The sequence below is a fragment of the Passer montanus genome, unplaced genomic scaffold (assembly GCF_014805655.1).
Source record: "Passer montanus isolate IOZ18808 unplaced genomic scaffold, ASM1480565v1 scaffold174, whole genome shotgun sequence".
Taxonomy (NCBI): domain Eukaryota; kingdom Metazoa; phylum Chordata; class Aves; order Passeriformes; family Passeridae; genus Passer; species Passer montanus.
In genome coordinates this window covers 545,767-571,878 of record NW_024364715.1, presented here as the reverse complement: position 1 = coordinate 571,878, position 26,112 = coordinate 545,767, and the positions used below count along the sequence as shown (strand labels likewise).

The following is a 26,112-nucleotide window of genomic DNA, read 5'->3' as shown; positions in this document are numbered from 1 at the left end:
AGTGAGCCTGGAGCTCCTGCTGGGCACTGCAAACACCTCACACAGCCCACATCTGCCACGGCCCTGCAGCGCCAGGCTGAGCTCTCTCACCCCAGAGAAGCTTAAGTGAAGGCACAGACAGAGCCAGTGCCCACAGGGCGGGCACCTGTGGCTCAACCCAAACATGGCCAGCTCAGGAATGAGGCACATGCTTCCCCGAGGACAGACAGCAAAGACAAGACCTGCTCAGTGGCTGACCCAGGGGGTCAGAAGGGGCGAGAAGGACAGGTCTGGGGGAGCCCTGCCACCCAGGGCTGGTGAACTCAAGTGGGCACAGACTCTGGCATTAGTTACCCCCATGCTTTCCCTGGATCCAGGCAGCCTGCCCTGAGGGACCAGCACTGCACTCACCAGCTCTCTCCCCAGAAGCACAAGGCCCTGCCTCTGCCCATACCCCCCTGTAACCACAGGGCACTGATGGTCTGAACTTTGAGCAGGATCTTCCTACAAAACTTGGGGGTTTCCCTTTTCCATTTTAGTGGAAGCTGCTGGGGCCACTTGGATCTGGTGCCCAGAGCAAGTGCCCATGTCCTCAGGGAAGGAGCTGTGCAGGGAAGAACCCAGCAAGGGACCCATGCAGCAAAGAGCTGCCTACGTTAGGCAGGGCTGGGGTGGCCAAGGCTGCTCCAGGGACAACCCCATCCCCCATCCTGGGTCTTGCCCCGTGGTGTCACAGAGCAGACTGTGCCACCCTCCCTGGAGCTGCAGCCCTCAGGATGGGACAGGAGGAGGTGACACTGCTTGCTGCAGCCAAGGAACCCACAGAAGTGGGCACCCCAGCCCTCCCCTGCACCTGCCCCAGAGAGCACACACCTACTGCACCACAACACTCTTGTTTCCAATACAATGGCTGCTGACATGTGTCCCCTGCCCACAGCAGGGTGTTGGACTGGGTGACCTTTAAGGCCACTCCCAACACAAACCTTTCTGTGACTCATTCTGTGTGTATCTCCTTTGGTGCTGGCACTATCACTGGGGCAGCAGCAGTTCAATTTTCTTTTTTTTTAAATTTTTTCCTCAAATACCAAGAAAAATATCTGAATATACCATCTAGTAGTGCTTCCAAGGTTGATTTGTCTGTGGTACATAGATACTGCTTGTGTACTTTGGGTTTTCAGTACTTCTTTATGCTTTTATTAGGGAAACTCTGCTGCTGCATGTAAGGATTTGTCTGGTTAAGGTGGAAGAAGGTGAAGTCTCCACCTGGTCTGAGATTGATGCATTGGATTAGACACTATGTGCACTGGAGTTTCCTGCTTAAGGAATGGATTCCAGGTAGTTACTGCATTGCTTTGGAGCAAAAGCAGAACTAAGCACAGTCCAAGTGCAGAAAGTGGAGAACTGGGTCAGGAGTTAACATTCATCTTAAGCAGCATGCAAAAATCCTCTTCTTCCTTAAGAAAGGGCCTGAGGAGCTCTTAGCAGATTTACAGCATTACAAGAAGCTTATAACTGAAGCTATTACATTTTCCTCTAATGAGAAGCACTTTTCTAAGATCTGCTTCTGGGCAGGTGAAGAACTCTGCATTCACCTGTCACTGTTGTCAGCCCTTCTTTGCAGCCCTGAGCAAAACCTGATCTCTCAGGTGACACCTGCCAGAAGTGCCAGAAGCAGCAGAACTAATCCAGAAGGAAAAGACTGTAACACAGAAGCAGGTTCACACCAAAAAAAGGCTCACAAGTGGCAGGGGCAAGGACTCTGCAGACCCCTGTGGCTCCAAACCCTCCCAAACCTGACTGCCCCCACGTGCTCAGTATGTGACCATGGGGAGGTGTGTCACCGAGCACGGCAGCAGCTGCTGGGGACAATAACATACAGCCCTTTCCAAAATTCTCACACACAACCTATAAATGCTGTTTGCCTTTTATTGAGTATTCAGGTAAATATTTCACATTAATACAGGCTACATAAAGTAGAGCCACTATACGACATGAAATTTTCTCAGCTTTTCCTTGTAAGTCTGTAAACAATTATACAGGTATTTACCACCCTAAAAGGTCAAAATCATGTCATCAGCTAGTTCTCTGCTGCATACAAGGAGCATTCAGCAGTGTTTAGCAAAAAAGCACTAGTTTTGTCTGATTTTTAAGTTTGAAGTGGCTAAACTAACTGGAGAACAGAATCAGTTTGTATAGGTAAGTCAATTTGTTCTTATACAACGGGCAATTGAGATTCCATTGTTACAGCCCACAGAAAATCACTTAGTTAGGCACATGAAAAAATCCCCAGGGTTCTTCAAGGTCATAAAGATTCCCAAACCAGGCTAAAAAAGGACAGACCCCCTTAAATCAGTTGACGTACTTGAGATGCATGTTTCCAATGTGAGGTGCCCAGGTGCCAGGCCAAATCTACAGCAAGAAATAAAAAGACAAATCTATTATAAAAACAAATAAAGGTTCCTTTAACAGTGTTTTACCACTGAGGGAGAGCATAAGGCTTCCCTCAAAATACAACCAGACTGTCCAAAGGCAGGAGCTCTCCAGCTCTGGCCAAGGTCTGACTGAGAACCTGCAAGGTGCTGAGTATGGGAATAAGCCCTCTCACTGGTAAGAGTCCATTACCTGGCTGAGCAGTCTTGAAATGCTGCTTGTTTTACCTGGAAGGTATCAATAACACCATGGAAATTTTATGAACACATGCACACACACACATACTGTAGGGAAAAGTCATGCAAACAACCTCAATCCTAGTTTCAAAGAACTGAAAAAACCAAACGTGTCACCCAGCCAAAACTGGGTCTCACAGCACCGTATGAAGCCCCAGGAAAGCACAGGTGGGAAAAGACAGCCACACTACCTGCTGAGCATCAGTACATTCTGTCGAGTTCTGGACAACTTTGATCATGGGATTCCAGGCAGGATCTGGAGTATGGAGCCCGTTAAAGAGGGGCCCTCCTGGGCCATCTGCCAGCTGAGGGTGCGAGGGTATCAGAGTGCCGCCGTACATGGAGATGGGCAGGCCCTGCGGGGACAAGACAGCACTGCTGAGGGACATGGCCAAGGGGGGCTGTAGGACCACACAGAGCCAGGCCACCTCCACAGGTAATGTTCCACTACTGGCAGGAATCACTGGGGCAGAATGTGGAACACAGGGATTTCAGAGTTGGAGATTCCAGCCAGCTTAGCCATTTTTCTGAACTTACACCTAGCAGAGGGTGCAGCACACACAGAGTTCTCAGATGAGCCCACAAAGCCAGGCCAGCAGCTGAACACTGTGACCTCAGTGTTCCCTCCTCTCTGCAGCACAGGACAGCCACAGTGCACACAGGGCTGCACTGAGCTGACCACACTGGGTTCAAGATCTTCTCTAATTCCTAATGGCCATCTAAAATAATTCTGCCTATTCAGAAAGAGCAAGTTAGAGAGCAGCTTTTTGCAATTAGGAGAATTATTTTCCTATGTGTGAATGGCTCTGCTTTGCCATGCAGATGCCAAGACCACATGCTATGGCTCTTTCTGAAACATGCTGGGAGTCTTCTCCTCCTGCCACTTCCCTAAGGAAGGTATGTGGTATTGTGGCCACGATTTATGCTGAAAGCATTAAGCAAACTTGTAATCACCCTCAAGAGCTGGGCAAGCTTTGTGAAACATTTCCAGGAGACTGAGCTTCTGAAAGATGGAATGCTGGAGAGTGATGAAGGCCTTCAGCTACTGACCAGAGAATATCTGCAACCTAAAAACTCTGTCTTTGTTTAGACCTGACTCCAGGCTTGGGCACCTTTTCTGGTCAGTTCTGGGATGAAAGAACATTCAGGACTAGGGTAATGAGCAGTGGCAGCAGAGGCACACACACACAAGGTGAACAGGCAGAACAGGAGATGCAATAAAGCCAGGCCCTAGCCATTTCATAAATCCAACTCTCTGTAACTTACTTTAGAAAAATCCACAAAACTATTTGGCATAGGTTGGTGGAAAATGTTCGAGGGAGCCACTATTCCAGAATCATCTCTCTCCATTGGCTGATGCTGAGAAAACGTGCCCGGGTCCGACAGCTGCTGATGCATTGGATGACTTCCCATGACAGGCTGAGACCAACCCGACAAGCCTTCTGCAAAGAGATTAAAAACGGCTGATGAAACTCACTGCAGACACTCGAGTAGAATTCAGCAGCTGCACACACCTAAGGCCACCCAAAGGCACCCTGAAAACACACAGCCACAGAGGGATCTCAGGTATCCAGACAAAGGTGGAGAAGATGGGGACTACCAGGAACTGCGAGCTCCACACGTCCACTGCAAAACGGCTAAAATCCAACAGAGCTCCCAACACTACCTGTAAGCACATACAAGCTTTTCTTGAAAGCACACAGCAATGCTGAGACACCAGTTAACCAAAGTGTGGAGGGCTTCACTGAAGCGTGTAACAAATGCAGGACTCAAACGTTTGTATTGAAAGTTACCAATGGAAACACTCTACACCTCAAATGCTGCACCTCCTCCTTTCCACAAAATCCAACTACCAGGAAACTGAACGTAAAACTTCAGCTGTTTCAAAGTCACTCTTTGGGAACCAAGGCTGCCTGGAACAGAAGTTATCCCATACTGTTCAAGAGTCATGAGGAAATCAGTTCAAAAACCAGCATCCACAGCTCTGTGTCCCTGGGTGCATCAGCTGCACCTCAGCTGACACTGTAAAATGTGAGTGGAAAACAAGAGAGAAACCTGGACAGGGAGCCAACAGCCAGGCCTGGAAACCGGCCCCTTAACACACAGAAATAGTTTACTCCAAGCCCTGGATCATTCAGAGGACTCTGTACGAGGTCTCTGCACCATTTCAGGCTCACATGTGCCTGGTGACTTGATCCAGGCAGGTGAGAACCACCAGCATCAGGAGGGCAAAGCACAGCGTTTCCATCGACCTGTGCTCCCCCACCACTGCCACCAGCTCTCCCCTGAGGATGGCAAAGCACAGCGTTTCCATCGACCTGTGCTCCCCCACCACTGCCACCAGCTCTCCCCTGAGGATGGCAAAGCACAGCGTTTCCATCGACCTGTGCTCCCCCACCACTGCCACCAGCTCTCCCCTGAGGATGGCAAAGCACAGCGTTTCCATCGACCTGTGCTCCCCCACCACTGCCACCAGCTCTCCCCTGAGGACGTTCCACATGGGAGTACAGACTGTGGAGCTGTACTCCTGCTCTCCACCCTCCTTGCAGTCAGTCCCTCGGGAGGCCCGGGCGGGCTGTGTGCTCAGCAGGCTCACCAGACACGCTGTTCACGCCGAAGGACCAGATGCCGCTGTGGCCCACGGGCGCGGTGAAGTTGGTTCCCAGGGGCGTGGGCGTGACGGAGCCGCCCTGGCGGATCCTGGCCAGCCGCTCGGTCCCGATGGGAGGGGGCACCTTCCGATCCGGGTTGGCGTTACCCGTTTTTGGCTGGCCCAAGTTAGCAGGGGCAGAAGCAGCTGAGAGGGGTGAAGATGATCCTGAGGAAACTGATGGAATAGGAGATTCACCTGCTGAAAAGAGTATTTCTCTTGCTTAATTACACACAAAGTAGCAAGCGTAAATGCCATCCCACTTATTTCCCCAATATTATCTCAAAGCAAATCATAAAATGTTTTAAAGGCTTTTTTTGGCAAGTATTCAAGTTTTTCACAGAAATTCTGTCTAAGAATTATTTGAACTCTAAAATCCACATTATAAACACAAATGCTTTCAGCCATCAGAATCATGATATTCTCATGACATAGCGGTGTAGCTAAATTAATTACAAGAAAGAATAAGAAACATGGAAGAGTTTCAGGAAGAGGTGAAAACATCAGCCAAAATACCATAAATATCTAAACAGCCTGGTTTTGGTATCCACCACTTCCAGCAGAAGAGAAATCAGACAGCTTCCCAAAGCCACAGGTGTGACCCAAGAGCATAAAGTCCCGCCAACTTCAGAAGCGTCACTGACTCTCCTTGGGAAATCCAACTTCCTTTGAGCACTCATTTAAACATTTTGGTTCTTAAACCCAGAGTGGCAATGAAGTTGCATGCAGTGACATGAAAAACCTCTTCAGCTAAGATTCTGAATCAAAGACCCATATTTTCTGTAAAGCTACTTCCATGTTCTTTCCATTAGGAGGAAAACCCACTGTTATCCTGGATGAGATTTTGGAACATTTTAAGTATAATTACAGAGCCCAATTAAAAACAAAACAAAAAGAAAAAAGAAAAAAAAAGCAAGTATAACTTCAAACCATGGCAAACATGACATTTTCACCTAATACTGCACTTGTACTGCTTAGAGGGGAATCTTTAGCATGGTGTAATCACCTCCAGTCCCCCACAGCTTCATGCTCTCTCCTCTCAAGAGCCTACAATAACTCATTTTTCTGCCCAAATACGCCTTTAGTAATGCTATCAGAACTAGTGGCATGGGAAAAAGCCCACAAAATAGCACAGCTTGGGATTTGCACACCATCCTCACAGCCGCTAAAAGCAATTGGAAAGCATTTTGTTCATTACTGGGTAAGTTCCCCTCAAGTTAGAAATCTACTAAAGACAATAGCTATGAATTTATAGTTAACTAAGACAGACCCATGAAGTTCCTACATGAATTTGTTGCGCTTGTCCAAGGATGTGGTGAAAAATGCTGTCTGTTAAAGCTGGGAGTCCCAACAGGCGCTGGCCCTTGAAGGTAAACCCGTGCTCCTTGTATGTTTGCTGAAAAGCCTGTCAAAGGACCTGAAGAAGAAGTTGTAGAGCTGTTGGATGGATCTAGAGAGGGTAAGCCTGAAATAAACATAAATTTGATTAAATATCTCTCTTTGGGAACCTGCTTCAAAGCACCAGAGAAAGCTAGTGCTCCAAATATAATTAAAGCATCTCATCACCGTTGGGGGCATCTGCACATGGTAAGGTGCATGATTCTCCCTCAGAAACCGCAGAGGCATTTCTGGAGGCTCTCTGGTTGGGCCTCAAGTTTTAACAAAAACAGCCATCCCTTTGGTCACTGAAAGAAAATGATCTTAGCAGGGAGGGCAGAGCAGGAAAGCTGGGAGTGGCCACGATCTTTGCTTACAAAAAGCCACACAAATCCAACAGGGATGCAGGGCTCTGTGAAAGTCCCAGGGGAATCCACCACCAGGGAAGCAGTTCTCTGCAGGATGGGCTTTGCCATCCCATAGGCACCTTCATGTAGAGATCAGAGGACGCTGTGGCCACAGAGACAGGGCTGGCGTGGCACAGCACCACAGGGGAGGGGGCTGCTTCCTCCAGGGACGTGTGAGAGGAAGAGAGAGATGGAGAAAGAGTTCAAAGTTCCACAAAAATTACTAGCAAGGGTGAATTACAGTTTTTTAATAAGTCAAAGCTTTTAAGTACTTTTCCAAAATGTTGTAAAAGCTCTTATCACACGTTATTACCTGAAAGCAGAAATGGACATGGCCATATGTTCACCTGAGTTTAGGGTTTAGTTTCAAGGGCCTATCAAACAAGATTAGTTTCAAAACCATTTAAACATTTCAAAATGACCACAACCAGGACCAGCCTATGTTGCTGCAGAGTGAGGTTGAAGGTTATCTCTACACACACCCCACCACAAACAGCAGTGCTGCCAGGCAGTACCTTAGGTCAGAAACTAGAGGGGCACCTTCCAGTGCCTGGATAGTTCCTGAAAGCCAGGTCTTTTCCCCCAGTATTATCAACCAAGTCAACCTGATTCAATCCTTCCAGAAGTGCCAGATCCAACCTGCTCACATGGACAGAAATCATCTGTTGGAGTTAAAGGAGGTATTTTTCTCACTAGCCCAAAGGTTAAATTGAGAAGCCTCCCTTATAGCCAAGGACAAACACATCCCCCTGCTGCTGGAAGGACCCCCAGCATGGGAGGACAGTCTGGGTTTGTCACAGCACAAACTCTGAGGAGGATCCAGTGCCTGTGGCTCAGTGTGGTTGAGCTGAGCTGGCTGCAGCCTGTTTGCAGCCTGGCTCAGCACAGAGCTCAGGCCTGAGCCGACAGCAGCGCCTGCAGCCCAGGGCCCTCCCTGGGCATCTGCTGTGGAGCCACTGACTGGACACTGTGGCCACCCCTCTGTCACAAACCTGGCCAAAAGCCCCCCTGGAGACTGATTCCACCACACACCAAACCACAAACTGCCAGCTGGCTGGCAAACCACACCAGATCTGTCCCAGGCAAAAGGATAACAGAGCTGCTGGCACCCTGGGTGCCGCTGGGTTCCCAGACAGAGAGCAAGGCAGGGAGTGTGACAAAAGCAGCTCTCCTGCAGGAGAGGGATGTCCTGCTGTCTGTTGATGGCTCAGGAGGCTGATGGGTACACAGCTTTTGGGAACACAGCTTGTAAAGTGCAATGACTGGGCAGTCAAGACCACTTCAGCACTGCTGGATATGCTCCATGGGCTGAAGGGAGCGTGACAGCCAGAGATGCACAGTGCAGGAGGCAGGTCACAAAGAACACTTTTTAACTTCATCTTGTCTTTCATAAAAGTGGATGATTTCCTTGATGCTAAAAATGGCTATGCTGAACAATAACTTACCAAATTCTGACTGCAATAATGAGCTTCCTATTTGTGTACTTACCCAAAAAATCAGGTAATACTAAAATTTTCTGCAATACCATACTCTGCACTTACCTGGGCTATGAACTCAAACACCTCATTGTGCTCTGATGCATAACTGACCTTTTGAGAGGAGTGCATTGATCACAAACAAATTCTGCTCAAAATTCAGTTTATCAAAGACCCCAGGCAGATGTTGGTTACTGCAATATTACCTGCATGTTTAGAGAAAGGGCCACAACACTTGGTTACTCTGTGTGAAACAGAGTCCAGCCATTTCATTCAGTTCCATACTCATGAGCTGCTTCCTAAGCTAGCATTTTCAAGTTTGTGATCCCTTTTAAGAAGCAAGGTCTCAAATTCCTTAAAATGCAGAGAACAGAAGTAACAAAAATATTAGTTTTGGTCTTCTTCACAGCCTCCTCTCATGGCTGGGCTAAGCCTGCCCTCAACTGCAAATTGCCAGGAGAGACCTAAAAATGTGAGACAAATAGGCCATTTCCAGAATGGATCCACAGCCAGTGAGATCTGCAGAGATACCTGTGCCTCAAAGGAACTGGTGAATAAGAGAGCTCACCCATGAACAGGAAAAGCAGACTACCCAAACTCCACCCTGAGGTGAGAACTTGTTAAGAAAAAGCTGGTTTAAAGCACACCCAATATATTAAATCTTCACCAAATCAGTTTAGAGGTGATCCCTTAGAAATGTTGATTTGTGGAAAAATTTGCCATGGGCACAAAATGCAAACCTCTGCTCCCTCAGGTGTCCCTCCCCCAGCTGAGATCAGAGGATGGGTGTCCACCTGCTCCAAGGCTGTTCCCAACCCCTGTGACCACACAAATTGCCAGGCCAGGCCCTGGCTGCTCCCTGTCCACTGTGCTGCTGCTTGTCAGAGCATGAGCAGTGACCAGCCCTTGTCCCCCCTTCTCAAAATCTCATGAACCCTATCACCAAGCCCTATGCAAACAGCCATGGGAGACCCCAGCTCTGCCAACCCCAGGGCTGAGCTGAGGGCAAGATCCATTCCCCTGGGACAAGCTGGAGAATGAGAGGGGTGGGCAGAGAAGTCCTCAGCCTACTGTACTCACTCTTTCCTCTCCATCACACCTTCCAAACATCCTCAAACTCCCTTAACCCCCCCTACTCCTGGGACACCTAGATTCTGAGACAAAGGTGATCAAAAGCAGTATGAAGTAAAATGACATTAAATGAATCAAATAAGGACCTGACTAATCAGTCACTTCCTGTCCAACACAATTTTAGCAGCACACTACCTATTGGCAGGTTTTCTTCACTTTGCAATATCCTAATCAAACCCTAACTCAGGAAAAGTGTGTTCTGTCCAAGTATTTTTGAGCTTCAGTTGAGAACTTCACACATATCTCCCCCAAAGTGAACTGTGTGAGTTTTCCTTGGCTATCTACCTAACCTTTCTAATGGCACAAACAGATTTACTCTGTTTTTTAAATACTTACAGTCACTTAAAGATATATAAAGTATAAAAGGATATATAAAATAGAAATATAAGAAATTTTCCCCCATTACAAACAGATGATCTTAACACAAGGGAATAGCCAAATACTTTGTTGCTGTGGGAAATCCCAGTTACCCATGTCTGCACATGCAGGATGCTGTTGTCAGGGAAATCAGCAGATCCCATTTGCTGTAGGTTTCCTTTCCCAGGAATTATTTCAGCAACAGCCAAGCCTAGTTCAGAGCACTGCAGAGGAAAAGCTGAACCACTGTCCAGTGGTTCTGGAGCCTGCTGGTCTGGCAGCTCTTTATTAACAGTCTCTGATGAACAAGGTCCATTTACTTCATCTGATACATCTAATTCTGCTTACTGCACTCAGGCTGGATGTGGCACAGAGTTCCAGGCATGCCCTTGCTTTGCAGAGCAACACAGCCCCAATTTAACAACTGAGAAAACTACAGTCATAGCACCCACCCCAGTTCTGTGGTTAAAGCCAGTAGGAGAGAAGTGCTCTGGTTTGCAGAAGTCCTGCAACCCTGTCAAGCAATTGAGAGAAAAGGGAATGCTGAAGATCTTCTTTCCTTACCATCACAACTTCCAAATGCTCCCTTCTCCTTTAATCTGAAAGTCAAACTATTGACTTGTCCCAGCCCAGCATTCAAGTCCTGTAGCTCTAGCCCAAATACCCAACACACGTTTTGTGGGCAAGGATGACTCCAGAGCAAGGCTCTCCAGATACCCAGCTCCAGGGCACCCCACAGCCACCGTGGCAAGAACAAAAGGCTGGCACAGAAGAGATTTCTTGAGGGTCCTTTCCAACCTAATGGGTGCAGTTGTTGTCTGCAACATAGTTTGAACACCAAGAAGATAAAAATCCTGCAGGCACAGCACAGCAAGGGCAGGGAGCTCAATGTCAGTGTTCATAACCCATTTCTAGTACTTCTGTACTGAACCTCTGAATAGAACACCCCACGCAGTAGCACACCTGTAAGCTCCACAAAGTAAGCTTATTAAAATCCCAGAGCCATATCAAGAACCAAAAGGCACAGAGAGCTCCCCCTCACTGAGTCAAGCTGGAATCTCACATACAATATGGAGCAGCTGCATGCAGTCACTGCTGCAGCTGGAACCTCCAGGAGTCCTCAGGTTTGGTGTCACCCCACACTGTGCTCCATTCCAACCCAAAACCTAAAACTGATGCTACACTACAAGCAGGTGGGAGCATTCCTGTCTCACACAGAGGACAAGCAATGCAACATCTGCAATCTTCCCAACTCCTAATAGCCTAGAAGAGCTGAAGAAAAAAAAAAATCAGCATTTTAAAGAGCATGTGGAAAAAACAGGCCATCCTCATTGCATGAGCATTCTCCAGCTGTCATTTGTAGACTATTTCTCCATCAGTATGATGATCAAAGTGCAATGGCTGAAGAAATTATTTTGTCCAGAACATGATCTTAATGACTTACCTACAGGACTAGTTGAAACCCGCTGGGAAGGTGGCCTGAAACCAGGAGCCTTGGAGTTGTCGGGATGAACGTTTTCCACGTGTCCTAGCACAGAGTTATTCAGAAAAGTAGACTGAACAGTGAAAGATGGGTCAGCTGCTGCTCGGGTAGAGAGTGGACAGTCTCCCCATGCTTGGTTAGCTGGCACCTGGTTGCTATCAAAAAGACTACTAAAGTGATTGAAGAGCGTTGCTGGCCCAAAGGCAGGAGGCAATGATTTGTTTGCTGGGTTAATGTGCATCTGAGAACCGTTCATAACGTTCATGGCTGACGAAAGCTGCACTGCAGCAGGTGGACCTTGAGAAGGTGTTAAAGGAACTTGATTCGTAACAAAAATAGACTGAGGATCTTGATGGAGGTTTGCATTTGGTACCACTGAATAGAAAGAACCTCTGGACTGCATCCTGTGAGTAACTCGAGGTGCTGGTACAGCTACTTGAGGTAAGTTACTGTTGTCCTGATTATCTGCAACAACTGACCTGGGCGACGCTAAGCTTAAAGGAGCAGTTTCTGAGCTGGATGAGAAAGGCATCGACATGGAAGGGCTGATCTCAGACATGCTGGTCGGCAGAATTTCATCCTGCGCGCTGTTGAGCGGTGCGGGGCTGCTGGCGGGGCGCGTTTCGGTGCCCGCTGAGCTGCTGCTGCCTGACACACTGCAACTGCTGGCGACCGAAGCTGGCGGGCACGCGCTTGTTGGCGGCTGCTCGGGGGTGGGCACCTTCTCCTTGGGTGCAGAGACAGCCGAGAACGAGTCCGCCTTCAGGGCAGAATGCTGCGCTTGCGGAGCAGTAGATGGCAGAAACGCTGCGGGCACTTGCCCGTTGTTTGGGGGGGCAGAGGAAGCTGAGGGCAGAGTGCTACAGGTGCTCGTCACAGTTGAGATGGCTGTGGCTGCAGCGCTCGTCTTGGGGACGCAGGCAAAGAGCTGCTTCCTGACCGAGGAGGGAGTCCGGTTACTGGTCACACACAGAGGCTGGGTGGAAGCAGCTCCAGACGAGGCGGTAACGGGACAACTGGACGTAGCTAACCCAGGAGACTCCGTCTGCAGAACGTTTCCATTCTGACTACCTACACGACTTGAGCTATTATGCTTTGGAGAGCTGTTCGTGCTGCCAGGGTTAACTGGTCTCACTGGGAATGGTCCCCAAGTGTTCGGTGAAGGTGAAAAGGTTCCTCCAAACTGGGCCATAGGTAAGCGAGGGTGCCGGATCTGTTGCATAGTTTGGGCAGCCAGCAAGGCAAAATGAGGGTGAGAATAAGCGAGAGGAAGAGACACCGGAAAAGATGAGCGCACGTTCGCTGGGACATTCTTGTTCAATTTGTTAGGAGGCTGGAAAGTAGATAGTGTTGATGACTGCGACGTGACCAGGGGCGGAGCTCCGAGAGGAAACGAGTTCTTGTTGGAAGCAGTCGCAGTGCTGACTCCAGATGAGAAGTTTGCGTGGATTGATTTGCTACTCGAAGCAGGTGTTCTTATATGAGTTTTAGGAATCAAGTCTTCCAGTTCCTTGGCAGGATCTTGAATAAGGGCATTGATGAGTTGCACTGCGTATCGCGTGGACTCTGTACCACCCCTAGATTAAACAGAAACAGATTTATCCTCTGCAAAAGGAAACCCCACTTTGCGCAAGGTCCCATAGCTTCAATCTGATTCTGATCTGTAACTCTATTGTAAGTTTACTCCAATAAGTTATTTCTTAACTTCTGTGTATCTTAAGGATTATCTTTGAAGTCGACTGTCAGCATATCTTGGCAGCAGGAATGTATGTGCTATTGTAGAAAAAAGAAGCTAAATAGATCCTGCCTTAGAAAGCAAACAAACTTTTCAATAAATGACACTGTGGAGTAACTCAACACTTTCATTTTGAGGTACTGTACCTTATAGTGATCATTCTCTCTCCATTCTTATCTTTTTGCTTATCCACATCAATGTGGGCACCAGTGACATCTTGAATTGCTGTGATGTTGCACCCACCTCTTCCCATTATTCTAGATACGACAGAAGCTGGGACTGATAATTTCTTTGACCTATATCACAAAGATCAGAAATCTGTAAGATGCATTTAAACTTCAAAGACAGACAAAACCCCTCTGCTGTCTGACAGTGGCTGAAGTAATATTCTTAAAGGCAGTAAGTGGTTTTCTGCTGATCCTTTCTTCACCCTTTGGAGCCTCTCTCAAAGTCCCCCACTCAAGTTACTCATCATTGTCAGCACCTGACAAGGATTCTCCACTAGCACTTGTTCCATCACTATTGTAATACAGATATATGAGCCTCATACTACTTCAGAACCCCTTGTGGATTTTATCTTACCTTGGGTACCTCTCCAAAGTGAGAGAAATCCTCACCATATCAACCTGAATATACACAAGCAGGACTGCTTCATATATAAAAGTTATGGCTTAACTACTTGGACTGTTTACAGCAAGGAGAAAATGGTTTTCCAGTATCAGCTCTGTAATACCACCTGCATCCACAACCTTTTAGTATCCACCTCTTTCAGACCTCAAGAGCTGAAGTGCAGTGTCACCAATAAATGGTGGGTGAAAGCAGGTGAAGGTGTGCAGTGCTGTGATTTAGGGAGCTGCTGGGAGCCCCTGTGATGGCAGCATGGACTTGCAGGAGCAGGCTCACTGTCAGGCCACAATGCTGCCACCAAGGTCAGTCAGTTCAGGGTTTTCCTGATTCACATGGTACTGTGGGTCAGAGCAAGCACACAGTATTGGGAAGTGACTGAAGACAAGCTCTACATGCACACAGACCTCAGCTGAGGTCTCTGGGCCACCACTGTCCCCAGACTTTAAGGTGTGTTGGACCTCTTGCATCCATAAGCTGCTTTCAGGCTTGCTACTGATGTGAACTGGCTCAATGCTGAACAATCAGAGGGGATTCAAAGGGGTTTCAGAAATCACAGCACTCACAGGTCCCCACCACTCTGTGGAAAGGCTGCCAGCTTCACCTAGCTATTCCAGTTTTGGCAACTTGTAACTTATTCTCAGGGAATTGTTTGTCACTTAGAGAACTTAGAAGAAACCTGTTTAATATTAATCATCTAAACACACGGAAATGTTCTAAAGTAACACCTCATGTTGCCAAGGTGTTTTTTCTTTCCCCCATTCCTGCCAGGACAACACACTACAACCCTTCCCATCCCCAGAACCCTTAGTGCATGCACCAGCTTTATCCCAAGGCTGTTTCATGCTTTGGGTTTTCTTCCCCACCTCCACTTCTAAGGCTCCCTTCTTAAGACAGACATCACAGTCACTCCCTCCCCAGACCAGAGCTCCATGCTCACCTGTTTCAAGAACACCTGTATTGCTCACAGGGCTCCTGACTGCACCTTGGTCTGCTTCCCCCCCAGCCCACTGGGGACCTCTGACAGCCACTCAAGGAGGCATTTCTCTTCCAGGAGAACCCACCCAGTGTCCAGTCCCCTCCCACCCATCATTCACAGCCGTTTCCCTCCCTCTCTCCCTCCCAAGGCTGAAAGTTTTGACCTAGAGAAGTGTCCCCAAAAGTACCTTTTTGCTCCGGAGCAGCAGCGCCCTCCTCTCTGCAGCTGAAATTGCTCAATTGGTGTTGGCTGCAGAGTGTTGCTGGGGGGAGGGTCTTTCAAAACTCTGCCCACTTGCCTGTCAGGGGCAGAAGGGATGTTTGCATTGGTTACTTTGATAGACATCCCTTCTAGCTGGGGGTCACTCACAGGGAGAGGGAAAAAGAATTCTTGTTGAGACCAGGAAAGGCTTTTGCAGAAGGAGCTCCTGGGCACTGCACCCACACATCTATGGTCACCAACAATGCTCTTTGGCAGGACCTGCTTCCATCAGTCAGGGCACAGCAAACACCAGTGCAGAACCCTGAATGGGATGTTCCTTATGGCATTCCTCAGGAAAGAGACAGGGCAGGCTCTGGATGCATGTCTAGAACACTGCCAAGGCCAACATAAGAGCAGGCAACACCCACATGAACACTTGGGCTGAGCCAAGGAGACTCGAGAGCCCCAGGAGAGCAGAGACCAAACCAACTCTAAGAGTTCAAACATAGATTTTCATATTAAACTGCCTTTTTAACCTTTAAGAACACACTGTGGTTTCCACTAATCCAAATGCATCAAGCCCTCTATACAATTAGGTTCCTTGCACATACCCTAAAATTCTCAAAAATGAGCACCTCGTCATTGCCACTGCAGAACACAAAAGGGTTTCCTGAGTGCACTCAAAGCATCTAACATTGGTATGTTTGTGCTGTATTCCTTTTTGATAAAGAGAACAAAAAAAACCCCAAAGCCAGATGATCATTCTAGTTCCAAGCAGCAAACAAGAGAAAGGTTAGAGATACTGGGGTGTTAATGGCCATACAATAAAACCCAGTACATTTTCAAAAGAAAATATTGCTTTACAGTAAAACTTTAACTCTCACTGTATCTCTAAGCACTCACTGTCAGGTAACACGATTTTCCACTGAATCAGTGATCAAGGTCAGTGCCCAAAGTACAATAAATTTTGGCCTTGAAGGGATCATTTGCCTCTCCTCCACTCACATCCATTCTGCCTTTAGTTCATGGGCAATCATCTGCTGTAGGGTTTTTCACTGCCCTCTGCTCCTTTCCCCTTTTATCTTGACCCCACATCCTCTACTCCACTAAAGTCACAGGATGTCTTTATTTCCTGATGCCAAATACAATGTTTATGTCATGTTCACATTAAGTTAGTGAGGACCTACTACAAATTAGGGCTGCAGTTGGTTTTCCCAGCACTGCAAAAGCAAGCAGGATAGATTTTCCTGTAAATTAATTCTTCAGTTATATAATTTTGCTGGACATTCTGTCTTTGAGAATAATTTATGAGCTAAAAAGCTCACAGACAGTTTTAAAACATGGTATTAAAGTCTTTACCTTCTAACCACTTCTTTCCAGCCTTCTTCTCTTTTCTGGCCTCTTTTTGGACTGGTCAGATTCAGCTTTACATTTGGAGAGGTCAGAGGCAGGGAAACAGACTTATAAGTAGTCGACAAAGAATTCGAATGACCTTCACCATCAAGTCTGGGAACAGAAATGTGCTGATTACAAATTACAGAATAAAATGACAGCATACAGTTTACATTCCTGCCGCTTAAAACTAGTAGCATGAACTGTTTCCAGAAGAACCACCTCTGACAAGGAGTCAGAAGGATGCATTTAGCTTGTCCTGGTGCAGTGAACTGCACAGGACCCCAAGGCTCTTGCAGCAAACCTTGGATGAAAGGTCCAAGGCAGAAACAATCTATGTTTGAAGAACAGAACAGAGACAGATTCCAATTTTTAACACTCATAATGGGAGCCCAAAATATACACCCTCTAACCACAAGGGTTGATGAATTCACCCATTCTGCATCTAACATGAATCTGGGGAAAAATAGGGAAACTAAAAATATCCTCTCTTCCCACTCCCACACAAGTGTCTCAATCAGTGACAACAGCCCAGTCTCACTGCCCTTCTTGATGCCACAATGTCTGTGTTCTTATTGAAGCTGGCCTCTCTGTCAGCCAGTGTTCTGCAGATCAACCTCCCTGCTCTCTCCCCTCCCTTAGTGCAGAAAATGGAAAGAGAAGACAAAACTATGGGGGATCAGACTTGTATTACTTAGATGTAAAACCAAAGACTACAGACCCTCATGGGATCTGCAGGTGAAATCCTGAAATTCTGATTCAGAGCAGTGACCTCTTCAAAGGTGTTGTAAAAGTTATCAGCACATTCCCAGGCGGCTGAATGACCCTTTGAACCATTCATGTGACCCCTCCATTCCCCGAGTTCCTCTGACTCTCACCTCTGGCTCGACAAGGTTATATCAAACTGGCCATCAACCTGGCAGGTGAAATGCTCAGAGTCATCTTCTTCTCTCCTTAAAAGAAAGAGATTGCAAGTCAAATGAGTTAATGATGAAACCATAAAACAATCAAAAGGTAACAAAACCACTTCTGTGTGTGGGTGATTAGTAAAGCTGGCACTTCCTTATTAAATTCCCAGCATTTTCACTTTAAGATCTATTCTAACAAAGCTAACAATGCAATGTGGATGCTTAAAAAGTGCAGAGAGAAAAGGCCATTTCACTCAAGTAGTATTAAAAACAGGCCAACAATGCCAACAAATCTTGTTCTAACAAGATTTTAAAGAGGTCGTGCTCAACAAACTTAACACAGCTATGCAAATAAAGCAGCCTCAGTCTCTCTAGGCTCTGGGAATGTACAGCTGGTGTAGAGCTTTAGCTACAGAACATTGACACTGGCATGGGTGGAACCTTGTGAAACACCAGGGAAGGAACAGAGCAGTCTCACCTCGTTGGTGTTTTGGAAGCTGAGGTGCTGTTTTTTTCTTCCTGAGAGGGGATGAGCAGGGAGGCATAGCGCCGCTCCGAGGAGTTCGTATCCATGGTGAAGTTCAGCTCCTGGCTTTTCCCTCCACTGCTGCTTTCACTGTTGCAATCTGTGCTATCCAAGTTGTCTGAGTCGCTGTTCCCACTCGCACCACCACCTCTTGGCTCTCCATTTATTTTATTTTTATCTGCTTTTTGCTGTGCTAGAGATATATGCTGATCTGGCAAAATTATCTGCATATTCTGAGGAGTCTCTTTTGTTTTATTTTTCTTATTCTTTCTGTTTGTGCTGGGGGTAGTCACCACATTAGCTCTCTTCTTCCCAAAGGCATTTGTGAAGGTAGTTGAAGTTGCAGAAATTCCAATTGTAGTTGTAGTTGTTGCACTGGGAGGCTCTATAGGAACTTCTTGCTCCACTGAAAGAAAAGCAGTTTACATACAATCAGAACCCACAAAATAGAAAAATCAGTGCCCTAACTGAATACACCACAGCTGAAGTTATGTTCCTTGCTGAGCTGTCAGACTAGCACCAAATTCAGCTGTAAATCCTCCAAGAGTGAAAGACTTTTGTGAACAAAGGAGGGGGTGAAAAAATGAGCAAAGGAGTTTTGCAGGCAGCAGCCATGCAACACTGTCAAATATGAGGGACCAGCTTTCAAACAGATTCCTTTACCTTCACGGTTAGAAGGTGGCACCCCCACAACTACACTGTTCATAGAAACCCTTGTTTACCTTCATCATCATTTTCTTCTTCATCATCATCTTCTTGCAGTTCCAGAGTTTCCTTAGGCTTGTTTTCTTCATCTTCTTCTTGTTTTCTTTTTTGTTCCTCTTTCTTCTTCTTTCTCTTTTCCTTTCTTTTCTCCCTTTTGGCTGCAAGAGCTTGTTTTCTGCTCTCCTCTCTTGACTATGTAGGAGAAAAGAATCCATATTTAAACATTTTCACACAGACTAAATTATACTTATAATTCAGATCTTCCCTAGAAATCTAGGGGGAAGGAAAAAAGAGATAGCACAATGAACTAGAATGACTTTGGCACATACTGAATCATTACACAGAAACTGGACAGACCTTATGCAATAACAGGACTAGCTGGTCCCAAAACTTCTAAGGAACGATAACAAAGTAATAACCAAAACAGAACTATTAAAAAAAAAATACAGTTTTAATGGAAGACCAGAAAAATCTCTCATTCTCTCAGTCCTTTCTCAAGCTCAGTGATATTTTTGGTGTGATGTCCTCATCTTTGATTCAAAAGCCAGTACTCAATGGCTCTATTTTTACCTTTTTTTTTTAATATATGGAATCACTCATCTGCTGCACTGTTTGTGCACAGCAACTGATGTGTGCTCAACAAGTCCACAACCTGGAAAATTTAATAAACCAATGTGGAACTTGTAAAAAACTGTAAAAACCTCCATTAAGAGAGCCCACTCTTGAGTGTGTTATTCAGAATAATTTACAGTATTCTCAGCAAATGGAGATGGGGATTTTCTCTATATCTGCTCAACTCCCCTGAGGAGAAGTCCATAAAATGCTTATGGACATGATTTACACCCATAGAAATACACCACGAGACTGGAGACCTCCCTTACTCACATATCCTCTGTGCTGAGGTGATCCCAGAGAGCTACTGCCTAAGGAACTGTTGCTAAGTCCAAGCTTTCCCAAAAAGGACAGTGGAGTGGCTGAAGCAGAGGTCGGTTCTGATTTGCCACCCTCTGTTTGTGCCTCACTTGTATGATCCATTAGGGGACACAGAGCATGAAGACTGACTGCCCCAAGAAGCATTAAAGGAAACCCAGCCTAAAAACTCACACACAATTCAAAAACTGCTACATGACAGCAATCATCTACTCACTTTTTCCAGGTCTAGCTCCTTCAGCAGTATAGTTGCATTTTTATTGGCTTCTGCAGCCTGCTGGTCTTTAGCTTTCACAATTGTCTCCACACACTGGTGACACTTTTTCAACAGGTCCTGAAATGCAAATTTGTCTTACTACCACTGTAATAAACAACTGAGGAGTGAGGATTGCTCTACAATGAGATTAGCTCCCCTGTATTCATAAACTATTCTCAGAATAGGATCCAATCTAATTTACTTTTTAAGTGCTATAGTAAAAAGGAGACATGCATACATCTCCAAATCAGATATATGTGAGCAAACATGTACATTCAGTGTTTGAATACTTAAGAATTCCCCATGGATATTTTTGCTGGAAATTCAGGCCAGGGTCTTCTCCCCCTCAGGTCCTGCTCACCTTGTCCGTGATGGTGGCGATGTAGCGCATGCACTCAATGTCTGAAGGAAACTGGTTCACCTCTTTCACCAGGAACTGAACTACTTTCACATGCCCCTAGAACACCAAAGAAAATTCTAAGCTTTTGTATACAATTGTCAACATTCATCATCAAAATACAAGTTTGATATCTCTCAGTTCAATGCAAAACACTGCAAATCAGCAGGAACATTTCTGGTAAGCTGCTCTTTGGGAAGAAGGGCAGCTCCTGCTTGCTCAGTGCTGACAGCACAGCCACTGCTCTGCTTCAAGGTGGCAAAGAGAAGCTCTTCCACAAGTTACTTTTTATTTTAAAATACAAGGACCAGAGGCAGATCTTCATGGTTTTAATACCAACCAAGACACAAGACAACCCTCTTTAGACACCATCTGTCACCCAATCCATCTCTTGCCACTCACCCCAAGGAGCTGACTTAGGACTGTTCAATCACAGGCCAAGTCAGACCAGGAAACTGAGCCACCTGAATGTTATCCTGGCAAGTACATTCCTCTGCTCCCAGGGTACACTGTGCAACCACACAAAGCACCCAACTGTTGCTTCTGAAGTTATGTGAAAGCAAGGCAGTGTCAAAACAGGGGCAAGCTCAGTAAAAAAAACTGCACAGTTATTTGCTCCTTTGTTAAAGGCAAAGCAGCTACAGTTAATAAATTCCTCTGCTTATGCTCCTTGCATCCAACACCACAACTGATGGAACCATTCCAAAGCAATGCTCTTCCTGCCAAGAAGAAAAGGCAGTGGGTGACAGAAAAGCTGACTACACAGTGTCCCATCACAACATATTAGGAACAGAATGAGAGAAGCACAAAGGAATCAGGACAGCTTATTGCAGGACTGGTATTGTGTTTCACCTCCAAAGCAGGACTGAAACAAGCAGTACAGACTGCAGAAATATGGACATCTCAAACAGTCAAAGTTTTTGCACAGTGTACAGCTGGAAATGATAAAGCTCACACCATTTATGGAAGAGTTTTTCAACTCAAGAACAGGATCTTTGTGAAGTACAGTAACTATGACTTTGAAGCAGGTATTTTATCAAAGTAGCAATTTTGCCATCTTATATTTGATTCTTCCAAACCCAAGCAGTCAGACTCAAGACCAAACAAGAGGCACTGTTTTGAAAACATGAAAGGAGCTCTCTCCTACCTTGCGGAATGCTGACATAAGAGGGGTAATTTTCCGGTTATCTGCAGCATCCACGTCTGCCCCTGCCTGCACAAGCAGCTGGACCACGTCGTAGTGCCCACCGTTGGCTGCCAGCCACAGCGGGGTGTTTCCTTTCTTGTTGCGAACATCGATGTGTGCCCCTCTAAGAGCAAAACCCAGAGAAAGGCATGAGTAAAGGTGCAAGTCAGTGAGCAAGATCACAAAACAGCACAGTACAACTGGATATAGAACTTTAATAACTAAAATACAGTGGCAAGATACGAGAAATCGTGTCTCTGAAATTTGCTGTTTCATCTGCAGATAGTGACAAGGGGAATATTTAAACCTCCCTGACAGAAATGAACACTCATTTCATGTCACCTACTGCACCAGAGATATGCAACCAGCAACCTTTAAATTATCAGTGTGCTGACTACCCACAGGACAAAGCAGCCCCTTAAGATGTTAGCAGCACACTGGGTTATGCTTGAAAAGCTCAAGAGCTACTTCCAGGCTTTGCCCCCAAAGTGACAGTGAGGAAATGCTCACATGGGAGTTGCTGGGTTCATACACAAACAAGCTGTCCAAGCCAGACACTGTCTGCCTGCCTCTGGTCCCAGCTGCCTGCTTGGCTCAATTAACACTGCATTAGTGAGATATTCCAGGATAACACTACAGAGTAGGGAACAGATTTAACACCCTATTTTCAAAGCTTCCCATTCCCTTTGCTCTCAGGTGCATGAGGTAATGTGAACAAGAGCACTCTTGCCACAGAGGAATACGGAGCAAATGTGCCACTAATCATTAGTTATAACTGCCTCGGATTGGAAGGGACCTGAAAGCTCATCTTGTTCCAACTCCCTTGCCATGGGCAGGGAAGCCACCCACAAGATCAGGTTGCCCAGAGCCCCACCCACTCTGGCCTTAAACACTTAATGAGAAGAAATGATTTACCGATTAATGAGGAGCTCGCAGAACTTGTAGTGACCCTTATCTGCTGCAATTGTTAAAGCCGTATCTCTTGAGGAAGGCACAGGTGGGGCATTCACATCTGCTCCTTTATCAAGGAGAACCCTTCCAACCTCTGCATAGCCTCCTGAAGCTGCTTCCATCAGAGGTGTGAGACCAGTCTGTGCAAAGAGAACGAGTTACTCTGTGAAATCTGCACAAAATACTTCAGACAAGACATAAATGATTCCTACAAAGGGAAATCAGATTTTTATTTAGCTGCTTATATTTAGTTTAGGAGCCTAACTTCAAGCAGTCTCTTCCTCAAAAAAGATCCCAAGAACCCAACCAAAAAAAAACCCCAACAACAAAACAAAACACCCACACACAAATCAACCAAACAAAACCAACCCAAAACCCAAACACTCTTGGGCTTTGATTTATACAAACCCAAGCAAACTGTTGACTAAGCACCATCAGATACCTGTCTCAACAGCAAATGCAAAGTTTATAACAACATCTCTACAACAGAGGTTAGAACAGATTCAAAAGAAGACACAAGTGTTTCTACAAAAATACTCAGAAACTGGCTTTATAGCTTTTCTCTAGCCTCCCTTGGCACTGAGACTGATCTGGGCCCAACTTAGTTGCCAGGTCAGACTGTTAAAAAAACTTACACCAGCTGCTAACATGCCCAACTGACCATTTGAGAGCTGGCTTTTATCCATATCCCCTTTTCTCCAGCCACAGTCATTCCAGAAGCAGGCGGGGTAGACAGACACAGCAATTATTTCAGCAGCCTTAGGAGTTACCAAAAATTCCTTTGTGCTGGGGAAATCAGTCTGGCTGTCTACACAAGCTTTAAGCTTGCTTTATGGCAGGAGACACAAAGCTGTCCCAGAGCACCAAAGGATGGGACCTGTGGAGCATTTCAGAGGCACAGAAGGTCACAGTACTGAAGCCACGGGTTCTACAGCAACGTAAAAGCTTTACAAAGTTTGACTGCACTACTTTGGTTGTAGACAAGAAGTCTGTTCTATAAGAGAGTCACAAGCAACACTATTCTCTTCCTGCCTAGACTTCACTTGCATGTAAAAATATCTGTATCTGTTCTGTTACTATCACGTCAAGTTTAAACCTGAAGAAATCTAGACAAGACTCAATCTAAGTTTCATTATAAACTCAGAAGGACCAGTCAGCTTTTCCCTAATGCAAAAAATACATCATCATTGATGCTTTTTTATTTTTTAACAGAAACCACACTCATTTCAGAACATTTAAGCGCTCTGATGTAATAACTCGTCTGAGCCCAGAGAAGCTCAAAGTTACAGGAAAATTTGAAGACACTTGATGACTCAGAGGCAATGAATCACAAGGAAAGGCAAGTCCCCCACTTACCTTTGCCCTGTGCTCGACATTGGCCTTCCTGTCCAGCAGCAGACTGACCACCTCTGCCCGGCCCTGGAAGCAGGCCAGGGTGAGGGCGGTGTTGCGGTTGGTCTCGATCTGGGCGTTAATATCAGAGCCCATATCAAGCAGCAGCTTCACGGCAGGGACGTGGCCATTCATGGCAGCCAACATCAGAGGAGAAATCCCCAGCTTGCTGCCAGTCCTGAGGGAAAGAAACAAACTGCAGTGCCCATGGCAGAAGAAAAGCTCTGGGAAGTACAAGTGCCTCCAAGAGCAACTAAATGTTTTGTTCTAAGTCAGAAAGGAACGTATAACCTCCACAAAATATAGGCAGGGACCAAAAATAGCAGCATTTTTAATTGATTAGGAGAAACCACCAGAAGGACTATATGCAATAGACAATTGCAATTTATAAACCAGGAAAATACATTTCAGCTGTCAGACATTCTGATGGCTGAAGCAGACATAAGCCTTAAGCTACATCTGATTTTTTCGAAGAAAAACATGCTCCTAGCACAGCTGTAGCTTTAACTTTTCCTAATTAAGAGTTCTCTCACTCTATCTAGTGTTAGAATACATGTAAGTTTTCTTAAAACTAATACAGAGCAGGCTTAAGAGACACTGCTGTGTAAATTTGTTCCTCTGCTTGAAAAAGACATCTTCAAGCACACTGAGCTGTCCTGAGCACTTGGCTGCTTTTCTCAGTGTGGTTCTATTTGGAAAGTTTGACTTTTCAGATCTCAGAATGGTGGAAAAGGGAAAGAATAGGTTTGCAAATGATAATCTCTTAAAATTTAGGTAAAAGTTTGTGATACTTAAAGCATTTAAAAGCACTAAGATAACATGAACATAGAAGAAGTCATCAGTGTAAAAACCTGAAAACACCTGAGATTCCAACCTGTGCCTCAGGATGGAGCCAACAGGGAGTGCCTGTGCCACACTGAAGCTCAGCTGGTCACATGGTACATTACCTGGAATTAATTTCTGCCCCAGCATTGAGAAGAATCTTGATGATATTAACATAGCCACCAGATGCAGCAAGGCTTAACGGCGTGTAATCAGACACATTCCTGTGCTCTTTGTTTGCTCCCCGGGCCAACAGCAAATCAACAACCTGAAAAGACAGTATTAATGAGTATTAACAGACATATTGTGGCCTTTGCTATTATCCAGGGAGTGAGAGGATGTTATCACAGACTTTCCAATGTGCTACCAGTTTCCTTTGTCAACAGACAAGATTCCATAGGAAAATCTCCACCTTCCTGTGTTTGGCTTTTCCCTATTTCTGTACAGCCCTCACAGCCCATGACCACAGCAGCTGAGCACTTGCCTGCCAGAAAGATTGTTTTACCTAAATAAAACTGCAAGGCCTTAAAGTGAAGCTCTTCCTGGGAATCTAAAGTTTGCAAACACTAGATCTACCCCACTCCCATAATGTCTCACAATGTTTGAGCATCTCTTTCAGAAAAACTCATCTCACACCTGAATTCAAATGACACTTAAGCCAAGTTTGGCCATCTGTGTTATATGAACTTTCTCCCACCCCCCCCCCAAAAAAAAGTGGTAAAAATCAGAGTGACTGATGTTAATGGAACCAGGATGAGGAAGAACTCCTCTATCAGAAGTTGCTTCAGAGAAATAAAATGAGAGAGAATTAAACCATTTTGGTGATGCATTTCAGTGGGCCTCAATTTAATATTAACAAAAGCTAGGTGAGTTCCAAACAAGCCAGAAAAAAAGGCTCTGTGCTAAGCCAGAAACATAAGAGGCAGACTCTGGCATAAAGAAAAAAAATAAAGAGGAAGAAGAGAAGACTTCAGTTGTTCAATATATAATGCTACTGCTACAGGCCATGCTGATCTGGCCTTTTTTATGAGAAGTACTTTTACTGTTAAAGATCTGCAATTCAAAAGTAAAATGGAAACTTTCCAATTTTGGCCAACTATTTTAATCCTTATATTAATCTACTACAGAGCTCTTGGCCATCTCCATGCCATCTTCTAAGGTACTATGCACTTGACTGAAATGGAAAGGATGTCACAAATCTCATTTGGACAACAACACACACACACAAATCTGACAGAACTCTGAAACACCCTTAAAAGATGGGTACAATGTGTCCTGCATTGCATCTGCACTTATCAGCCCTATGCATTATCATAAAGCCTCATACTGCCCACACAAAATCCCAGTTTCTGCTCTTGTGTGCCTGCACTGGCTGTTTCAGGTTTGAGAACAGGGAAGATGGATAAGGGAAGTACTCAGTGAATAAAGTTATTCAATAAATATCTGCCTCCCTCACAGAAGTACTTACCATGTGAGGACACACTGACTAAAAGACCACAAATTATCATAAGTGACTGTGACCATCAGCTAACAAAATTGGGATAGGCAAGGGAAAGAAGACAAATGTCTTAAATTTCTTCTTC

General features: G+C 45.6%; 1 protein-coding gene across 1 annotated transcript in view; it reads right to left on the bottom strand.

Annotated features, from left to right (window-relative positions):
- LOC120500047 (ankyrin repeat and KH domain-containing protein 1-like) overlaps nucleotides 1-26,112 on the bottom strand; it is a 101,231-nt gene that overhangs the window by 1,215 nt on the left and 73,904 nt on the right. Inside the window, exons 19-36 of the mRNA XM_039704411.1 lie at nucleotides 24,655-24,797; nucleotides 23,672-23,885; nucleotides 22,280-22,455; nucleotides 21,326-21,488; nucleotides 20,143-20,238; nucleotides 19,743-19,859; nucleotides 18,613-18,787; nucleotides 17,843-18,296; nucleotides 17,335-17,409; nucleotides 16,424-16,570; nucleotides 15,051-15,161; nucleotides 13,407-13,556; nucleotides 11,487-13,102; nucleotides 6,581-6,760; nucleotides 5,242-5,496; nucleotides 3,912-4,087; nucleotides 2,837-3,001; nucleotides 2,342-2,388 (exon numbers count right to left, since the gene is read on the bottom strand). Of these exons, the coding sequence (XP_039560345.1) occupies nucleotides 2,342-2,388; nucleotides 2,837-3,001; nucleotides 3,912-4,087; nucleotides 5,242-5,496; nucleotides 6,581-6,760; nucleotides 11,487-13,102; nucleotides 13,407-13,556; nucleotides 15,051-15,161; nucleotides 16,424-16,570; nucleotides 17,335-17,409; nucleotides 17,843-18,296; nucleotides 18,613-18,787; nucleotides 19,743-19,859; nucleotides 20,143-20,238; nucleotides 21,326-21,488; nucleotides 22,280-22,455; nucleotides 23,672-23,885; nucleotides 24,655-24,797 (4,460 nt within the window). The remainder of the gene's footprint in view (nucleotides 1-2,341; nucleotides 2,389-2,836; nucleotides 3,002-3,911; nucleotides 4,088-5,241; nucleotides 5,497-6,580; nucleotides 6,761-11,486; nucleotides 13,103-13,406; nucleotides 13,557-15,050; nucleotides 15,162-16,423; nucleotides 16,571-17,334; nucleotides 17,410-17,842; nucleotides 18,297-18,612; nucleotides 18,788-19,742; nucleotides 19,860-20,142; nucleotides 20,239-21,325; nucleotides 21,489-22,279; nucleotides 22,456-23,671; nucleotides 23,886-24,654; nucleotides 24,798-26,112) is intronic.